General features: G+C 41.7%; 1 protein-coding gene across 1 annotated transcript in view; it reads right to left on the bottom strand.

Annotated features, from left to right (window-relative positions):
* Nucleotides 1-2,419: 2,419 nt before the first annotated feature.
* Nucleotides 2,420-9,551, bottom strand: part of MTPN (myotrophin) — a 54,802-nt gene continuing 47,670 nt past the window's right edge. Inside the window, exon 4 of the mRNA XM_032304314.1 lies at nucleotides 2,420-4,709. Coding sequence (XP_032160205.1) covers nucleotides 4,623-4,709 — 87 coding nt within the window. The 3' untranslated portion in view covers nucleotides 2,420-4,622. The remainder of the gene's footprint in view (nucleotides 4,710-9,551) is intronic.

The following is a 9,551-nucleotide window of genomic DNA, read 5'->3' as shown; positions in this document are numbered from 1 at the left end:
CAGTTGTTACATCTTCCCTTCGCTTCTTTCGCCCAGCGCCTAACTTTGAGGCTCATCTTGAGATTTTCTTGGGGGTTCAGTTTTGCTGACTCCCCCGTGTTAGAGGCTTCCCTTTACTTCGTCTCTAGGAAGCCAACCTCGATGACGTCCCATTTGCAGGTTTTTAGACTCTAATGGTCTCTCACAGTAGTCCTCAAACTCGAGTGTGCATCAGAATGTCCCAGAGGGTTAGTTACACCGTGGACTGATGGGCTCGGCCCATGTTGCAATTCGGTTGGCCTGGACTGGGCACCTCAATCAAGTCCTCAGGTGGCAGTGACGTGGCTAGGCCAGGGACATTTTAGGAACCCCTGATCTCACAGAAGGAAAAAAAAAAATCCTCTAACCATCTCATCTACTCTGTTGCATCGCAGTCCTGTGGTTGCTGGTGTCTAACTGCAGGTTTTCACAGTAACTCTTAAGTGCTTTTCGTCTAGATGTATGCCTTCCTTGACTAATACTGGTCTGTTCTTCAGTGATTACAGATGCCCTGTTCCCTTTTACACATATTTAACTAGGTTTAAACACTTAGATGGACCCCACTTCTTTTTTTGAACATTTATTTTACAGTGTGTGCAAGCAGGGGCAAGGGGCAGAGGGAGATGGCGAAAATCTCAAGCTGACTCCCCAGTGAGTGTGGAGCTGGCTGTGGGCTGGATCCCAGGCCCCTGAGATCATGACCTGAGCTGAAACCAAGAGTCAGACACTTACCCAAGTAAGCCATCCAGGCACCCCTGATTCTTAAGGTTTCATTGATCAAAAAATCTGTGAATGCTCACATCTACCCCTACATGGTGCCCCATGCTTACACCTTGGTTGGCAATAGGAAGGTCCTGGAAGATGGCTTTTGCTGCCTTTGAGCACCTGCACATATTGTTATTATTCATTGGCCATTTCAAAAGAAAAATACACGGTCGTCTTAGGTTGTTGACAAGATTACAACAGAATCAAGCTGAATATAATCTTGCTCAGATTTTGAGGCTCAAAGTGATTTAATGTTAAATCAGAACATTTGTTCCGAGGAGTACATGCTAAGCGTGCTCATGGTCAAGTAGGTCTGGCAAACGTGAGCCCTGGGATGTGCGGCAACCTCAGTGAGCACAAGAAAGATCTGAGTGGCTGCCCATGACCCTGGCCCGGATGCTGGAGGACATGCTGGCTAGCCCTTGCTTTTAGAAAGTCAGGATTGCCGAACATTTTGTAAGTGAGCCAGTGTGCGTCGGGAGACTAATACAAGACCAAAGCTTCCAGATACGGAAGAGCAGTTTATTTCAATTAAATCTTTCCTGTCTTATTTCTTTCCACTTTTTTCTAGCATTGGGGGGTTACGAGGGGGAATATGGATGACCAAAGTTGGAGTCAATCAGAGGCTGGGTTGAGCTGTGAGAGGAGGGCTTGGAAAGGAAGCCGCAGGAGCCGAGGGAGGAAAAGCTGCCGACTCGTTCCTTGTAGCACAATTCAAGTTTATTCCATTTGTTCTTGCAACACAAAACTGAAACACGGTATTATTTAGCATTCGGATGTACATGAACTAGGATCATATGAGAAACCCAACTGTGTCAAAAGTATTACATGATGGGAAAAAAGAACTCAAATATATCAAAATGCACAAAGCACTAGTCTTCCTTCAGTACTGCTTAGAAAGATATGATTGTTTCTCCATTTACGAAATAGAGTCAGGACGATTTAAATTCTTAAAATTTTGCATGCAAAACACTGCAATTGCTTAGGTAGGAGGGCACTCTCACCAGCTTCTTCTATACACAACCGAGTACACAATATTGCAACGAAGTAAAGAGCAGCTCAGTTGAAGTTTTAGGGGAAAAAAAAAAAGTTGGTACATCTAGATTGAAGATCCATTATTTGGGGGGAAAGAAATCAGTGAGTAAAGGGCCTTACTTGCAGCTCGCACACACTGTACCCGCCTACCTCTCCTTTGTGCCCTGCTGGGTGTAGAAGGTGAGTTCTGCATAGAGGGTGACTTGGGTATCGTCGGGTGCTGTGTTTGAACTCTGAGTCTACTTCGATACCAGAATGAAGCTGCAAGGGCAGGGGGGAGTTTGTTAGGATACTAATGTAAACAGGTAAACCACCTGTTTTTACTTGATATAGTGCATACAAAATGACTGACTTAATACAAAAACTACAGAACATGCAAGATTTCTTCTGAGATGTTAAATATTCAGCGGAGAACGAAACTTACTTAACCTTTCACTAATGCATGTAGTACCAAAAAGCAGACCTGTTTTTAGCTTCCTTTACTCAAAAAATGAACATTAAGTGTTGTGAATTTCTCTGCCAAGTGGTTCAGAAATACATTATAAATAACCTAGTTAAAAAAAAAAGTGTAAACCACGTCGGCCAGTCTATTCTATGTTTACGTGATTTTCTCAAGCAGTCGCCCCAGGGTTACGGGGCCTACAAGATGGCTGAGAAAGAAGAGGGAAGGCGAAGGAGCCTCTACTGCGACACGAACAGCAGGATGAACTGTACAAAGAACCACGTGCTTTCTATGCCGGGTGACTGAGGAAAGCAGACCAGGTTTAGGAATGACGGGACACAGTGCACTCTCTGCAACAGCCAACTGCAACACACCGGTTAGAAAGGAAAGGTAACAACCAGAGCGGGTAAAACCCACGCCTTGTCAACAGCATTATGCCAAGAGGTGAAAACGAAGGTATTGAAACACCTTGTTGCTCCCAAAGTACAGACTGATAAAATGCCCTCCGTCTTCGTGAGGATAGCTCTGCTTCCATTCAGTCGTGTAATGAAGTCTGTTTGCAGACTTCCAATCCAACTCTAATAAGCTGTATTAAGACAGCAGAATTAGCCAAATATATCGAAGTATTTAAACCGCTATTTTATGATTGTTTTCTTGGATGCAGGAAAATTACAGGGTTAGGCTAGCTGTAAGCAAAAAGCCACAAGATTTAAAAAAAAAAAAAAAAGGTTTCATGGGGAAAAATACACATGCACACACACGCACACACACGCACACACCCACCCTAACAACCGATCAGCAACCAAACACTCAAATTTGTTATTAGCTGGCTACTCTTGATACTAGTTTAACCCTGCTTTAGAATGCTACATTGCCTTACAAAATCATAATTCTTTGTTATCCATAATCTGAATACAAGCCCCTAACCCAACCCCCCCCTTTAAAAATTTGAGGTACATTCAATTATTGCATGATTTGGCTGAGGAAAAACCCTAACATTTTTAGTAAGCTTTTATGGATGGCAAGTCAAAGGAGTCAATATTTTAAATGCAAGATAGCAAATTTAAGGGTATATGTTTTAATTCGTTGTACTGCTCACGAAACGAACATGTGAACATGTGTCTGAATATTTCCTGCAGGTCAGAACACCCATTGAAGGGCCCTGTATTTTTAAGAACACAGAATACGTTTTGAAGGGGTCACATTAAATGCGATGCATGGTTTAGTAAAGAAACAAAAGATCTGTTATGCAGGCGGGCTGGCATGTGTTCAGCAGAAGCCTACTGACAAGTTGGGGAAACCTGGTAATGAGCAAACTTTTGAAGGGACAGGGCTCAGTTTGTCCAGATCGTTAATCTCACCCCAGTGACAGCTTTGGTGCAGTAATCAGCATCCAAGGTGGGTCTGAGAGAGGATTTCCAAAGAATGTTCCTTGATTCTCCAAACATAACCGAGGCCAATCCATTCAAAGAGCAAATAAAGAAAATCCAGAGGTACTAAGACAACCATTCTCTATAGGACACTAACAGGCTATGGCTATGATTCTAAGTTTAAATCCCCTTTTACTACCAGCAGGAGGTTGAAAGTGTTTCAATGTTATATAAATGTCTGAATCTAGAGGAGAAAAAAATATGCACACTGGAATGATTTCTCCTTTAGGCTTCCAAAATTTAAGATTTTATAAATAAAACTAGTCAGTTTTATCTAAAGATACATGAAATCCATGTGAAAGGGGAGAGGAAATCCAAAGTTGAGTCATCCGGCAATTTAGGAGTGTGCCCCCTCACCTTAACTGAGCTCCCACGTAAAGCTGAAAGTCGCTGAGGGAAGATTTGGTCGCCGACCATGGGCAGCGCTCTTAACTACGCCAGGAGGCCCCCAGTCGAGTGCGTCTTAAGGCAGAAGGCTAGAGCTGATTGCTTATCTCAGCACCCGGAGTTAGGTCCCAGCAGCCGCCGCCGCTCGCGCAGTTACGGCTACCCCGCACGGAGAGCTGGCCTTGGGAGGATCAGACCCTCGACACCATCTCATGAATAAACTAGCTAGGGAGCTGAAAGGGTCAAATGGTACTGGTAGGTTTTGTCTTTGCTCTCCCTTGGGCATAAGCTGTATGTTTTGTTGGAAATGGAAAAGAGGCGGACTTGATCAGGAATCCGAGTAAAAGCCTGATCACAGTTTTTTTCCTCTCTTCCCAAACATTGTTTTTTTCTGGTAGTCTGATTTGTTATGAATTTCTCTCTCCCCTCACCCCTCTTAAAGTATTTAGCTGAAGAAGCTGGCAGATAGAGAGTGACAGACAGACAGGCAGCAGTGTGAGGCCACAGGAGAGCCCTTCTTCCAGAGCTGTCAGCCCATCCGTCCATCACTGAAGAAGAGCTTTGATTGCCTGGTTGTCAGTGGCTTCAAAGGCAGTTAGTCCATCTGGACCTTTCACGGTCTTATCAGCACCCTGAAAAGAGAGGAAATGGCCATTAATACTGAACGAGTCCGCCCTAACGCAGAGACTCCATCACCTGCATAGGCTAATGTGTAGATCAAGAATCAAGAATCTCTATACTAATGGGGTCCCTTCTACTGAAAAGAAACCCCAAACATCTGGCAAGTTTGTAGACTAAGTGGTGAAAATACCAGATTATTTTTCAGGCACCAGAAACTGTAAGCTACAAACATAACTTGCCAATAATACAGGCAACGACTGCCTTTCATTTATACTATCATGCATTCACTAAGCTTTAGAAAAGAGCTTCCCTAGGTGTAATGTGGGGAAAATCACTTTTGCTAAAGGACGTATTACTGTGACAAAATGACTTCTTTGCAACACCTTGTGGAGAGTGCATAAATACTACACGTCTATTTCTACAATTCAGAGCTTACAAACCATTTACTCGAGACATGTTCCGAAAGAACGCTGTGTAACACCGAACATTCTACGTACAAAAACTGAGCAGTAAATGGCTGTCCTGTGGGCTATAAAAGGAGGCTCCCTTCTGTATGCTAGGGAAATCCTCTCTGGCCTACTCCAAAGCTTTACCTGGACAGTGCGGATTCTAGAATATCTTCTTTGCACCTTGGTGTTTCAATTCTGAGAATGTGTACATACAGCTTTCTATCCGTTGTTTTTAGCTGCCTTTACTAGAATGAAGCTCCAGAGGAGCATCTCCTCTGTGCTACTGACTACTGAGCTCCCAGTACCTAGAAAAGTGCCTAGTGTTCAGGAGGTGAGTTTGCTCCCATACCACGTCTGAACCTTTTTAACTCCCAGAGAAGCCAGCATGGCAGCCCCGACCAGGGTTCAGCAATTCAACAGCCGCTAGTACCCCGCCCTCCTCTCCTGGTCAGATCTCCACTGTTCTTCTGTTCTAAGGCCTAGAGAATTCTCCAAACTTGACATAAACAGTTCTTTAAAGACCAACTCTGGTCAAACTCCCCAGTCTCTTCCCCCGTTAACCTCTCTGTGTGCTAATCCTATGGAACTTCTCAACACGCTCATGTGCCATGGGCCGTGTCGCTATACACGCCGGGTTCTAGACAGACAATGCCTTACCCCAGTGCTCCGGGAGAGTTGCTCATTCAACAAGCTCTAAATAACACTCTCGTTTATTTGCATTATTAACTTTGGATATTACCTTCTTACTTCCTGCCACAGGATGAGGCTTTAGCTCACCACCACCTTCTTCCCCAGACTGTCTTATTTCTTATATTTAAAATATCAGTTTGTTTCTTTAGAGGTTTAAATAACTAGCATTTAAATTTATAAGTTTATTTATTAAATTTATATTTCTTGTTCCATCAGTTCTGATAGTATCTCATCCCTCTACTTTATAAGATATTTTCTCTACTTTCCCATCATTCCCTGTACTTCTTCACTTAAGCTTTTCTATTTTGTCAAGATCAACTTTTATATTGTTCTGTAAGAACACTTTTCTTTTTTACCTCTTATAGTCACCATGGTATGTATTACATCCCCAGAACTCCCTCTTTCAACTGTTAAGTGTGTATCTTCTGACCACCTTCATTCATTTTGTCCATTTCCCAACACCCCACTTCTGACAACCATCAATCAGCTCACTCTATGAGTCTGTGTGTGTGTGTGTGTGTGTGTGTGTGTGTGTTTAAAGACTCTGCATATAAGTGATTATATAGTACTGGTCTCTGACTTATTTCACTATTATACTATGCCCTGAAGATCCATCTATGTTGCTGCAAATGGCGGAATTTCCTTAATGGCTGAATAATATTCCTGTGTGTGTGTGCATGCACACGTGATTGTATATTATACACCACATTTTCTTTATCCACTTGTTGATGGACACTTAGGTTGTTTGGATGTCTTGGCTACTGTCAATAAATGCAACAGTGAACATGGGGGCTGCAGATATCTTCTCAGGATGGTGATCTCATTTTCTTCAGATAAATACCCAGAAGTGGAATTGCTGGGTCATACGGAAGTTATTTTAATTTTTTGTGAGGAAACTACATACTGTTTTCCAATTTAAATTCTCACCAACAAGGTTCCCTTTTCTTCCTATCCTTGCCAACATTTGTTATATCTTGTCTTTTTGATGATAGCCATTCTAACAGGTGAGAAGTGAGATTTCATTGTGGTTCTGATATGCATTTCCCTGATGACTGGGGAAGCACCTTTATCTGTACCTGCTGGCCATCTGTATGTCGTCTTTGGAAAAATGTTCAAGTCCTCTACCCATATTTTAATCAGATTGTGTTTCTTCTTCAACTGAGTTGTAATTCTTTATATATTGTAATTCTTTATATATTTTATATATATTTTATGTATTTTTTATATACTAGATTTGCAAATCTTTTCTCTCATTCCATTGGTTGTCTTTTCATTTTGTTATTTCCTTTGCTGTACAGAAGGCTTTTTGTTTGAGGTAGTCCCACCTACTTAGTTTTGCTTTTTTTTGCCTTTGCTTTTGGTGTCAAATTAAAAAAAAAACAGGCCAACATAGATGTTAAGGAGTTTAACCCCTATGTTTTCTTCCTAGAAGAAAACATTTTCTAGGAAGAAAACATTGGGGTTTTTCAAGTTTTATGTTCAGGTCTTTAATCCATTTTTAGTTGATTTTTATGTAAGGTGTTAAGACAGCTCTCCAGTTTTCCCAATACCATTTATTGAAGAGACTGCCATTTTCTGACTGTATGTTCTTGGTTCCTTTAGTAAACTAGTTGACCATATACATGTGGGTTTATTTCTGGGTGCTCTGTGCTATCCCATTTATTTCCTGTGTGTGTCTGTTTTTATGCTAACACATTACTGCTTTGATTACTATAAGCTTTGTAATAGGTTTTGAAATTATGAGGTGTGATGTCTCCAAATTTGTTTTTCTTTCTCAAGACTGCTTTGGCTATTTGGAATCTTCTGTGGTTCCACATATGAAGTTGGGATTTTTTTCTTCTGTATCTGTGAGAATGCCACTGGATTTTGATAGGGACTGCATTGACAGTCGATTATTTGGGGTAATTATGTGCATTCTAGCATTCTAACAATATAAATTATTCTCAAATAGTCTAGTGCTAAGAGTATTAAGATTGGTAGGGTGGTTCCATCCGATAAGGCCATTTAGGGATAGAGGCCCGTTTTCCTATGTTATTGTTCTCATCGTCTGGCTCAAGCTGGCTCACCTCTACATGTGCTTCCTCCATAATCTTTTCCTACAGATGTGTTCATTTTTGAGTTTTTCTCTATCATGGTAAAGAATACCACCATCTTTCAGGAAATGTGCAGACACCATATAATTTTTGTTACTTCCCACATAATCAGTCACCAAGTCTTTAGAACAGACTATTCTTAACATTTCTCAGCTGTCCTGGCTACCATTACTTTCTTAGTTCAGGATTTTTATATAGAAATCCTAATTCAATAATTTCCTATCATTTCCCACATTTTAAAAATATTTATTAGGCAAAGAGAGAGCAGAAAGTGGGGGGGGGGCAAAGGGAGAAGCAGACTCCCTGCTAAGAGGGGAGCCGGATGCCAGGCCTGATCCCAGGATTCTGGGATCATAACCTCAGCCAAAGGCAGACATTTGACTAAGCCACCCAGGCACCCCTCTTTTTTCACTTCTTACACCATTTCGGTTCAGATTCCGTACACTTATTTGGGTGATGTCTGTTAAAATCCAAGTCTCATCATACTACCCACCTACCAAAAAACCTTAAAGGTATCCTAACAGAAGAGAAGAGATAAATAATATGGCAAATGAGGCATAATTTGCTATTTACCTGTCTAGTCATATTTCTTGCTAAATCCTTTCTAGTGTATGTTGTAGCTGTGAATAATTTTTTATCTTACCCTAATGCATCAAGGCCTCTCTTTGTCCCTGTGCCTTTTCTAACACTGTTGCTTCTGTTTAGAATGGCCCCACAATTCTGTTAGATTCCTGGACACAAGTTTCTAAGATTCAGCTCCGGTATCAATTGCTTTATGAGAATTACATTACAAGTGCTTTATGAATTGTGGTGCCTGAAGTTGTAATGGCACCCTTATTTAGAACATCATGCCCTTGACCTCCAGGACCACACTTGACCTCTTCTTCCTTCAAATGCCTACTATGTCACATAGAAACTACTGCCACAGCAATCACACTTTAATGCACTGGTTTTCTGTATTTGTCTCCTTCTATTAGACTAGACTTTGCTCTCCCCTGCTTCAGAGGCTGAAAAGAAACTGAATCCCCAGATGCCTACAGAGCTACAGATGGCCATCTGACACAAATTTGGCCTCTCCCTTGGAGGCCTTTCTTTCTTCAATAAAGCCCTAGGAGGACAGAGTTCTTAGCTCTTTCTTTCCTCTTGTTCCTACCCAAAACACAGACACAAGGCCTGGAGGTTCAGCAGTCCTCTTGTGACCATAAGGTCTGGGGAAGATGGAGAAGGGAGTGTGGGATGTTGATGACGCAGCACATCCAGCTGCCCAGCCTGGGCCTACACACCTCAGACATCTTGTTATGAGTTACTTTCTTGGTTAAATCACTGTAGGAGGAGTTTTTGTTACAGATGAACTCTACTTCTCTTTAGGCAGTTACCAGTCTTTAATTATATTCAAAGACCTGTCTCCCCCAAATTAGGCTGGGCTCCAGAGGGTAGGGGTCTTGTTATATTCACCTCTGTACTTTTTACACCTAGGATGATGCTTGGTGTGTAACAGTTGCTCAACAAAAATGCATACGTAGGTCACAGTGCAAGGGAATATTAGTAACATCAATCTTACTCTTAGTGATCATATATATCCATCACATTAAAAGGAAAAAGACCTTTCTACCATCTTATG

Source organism: Mustela erminea, chromosome 11 (genome assembly GCF_009829155.1).
Source record: "Mustela erminea isolate mMusErm1 chromosome 11, mMusErm1.Pri, whole genome shotgun sequence".
NCBI classification, from domain to species: Eukaryota; Metazoa; Chordata; class Mammalia; order Carnivora; family Mustelidae; genus Mustela; species Mustela erminea.
The sequence above is the reverse complement of the archived record's forward strand: the minus strand, read 5'-3'. Positions and strand labels throughout refer to the sequence as shown.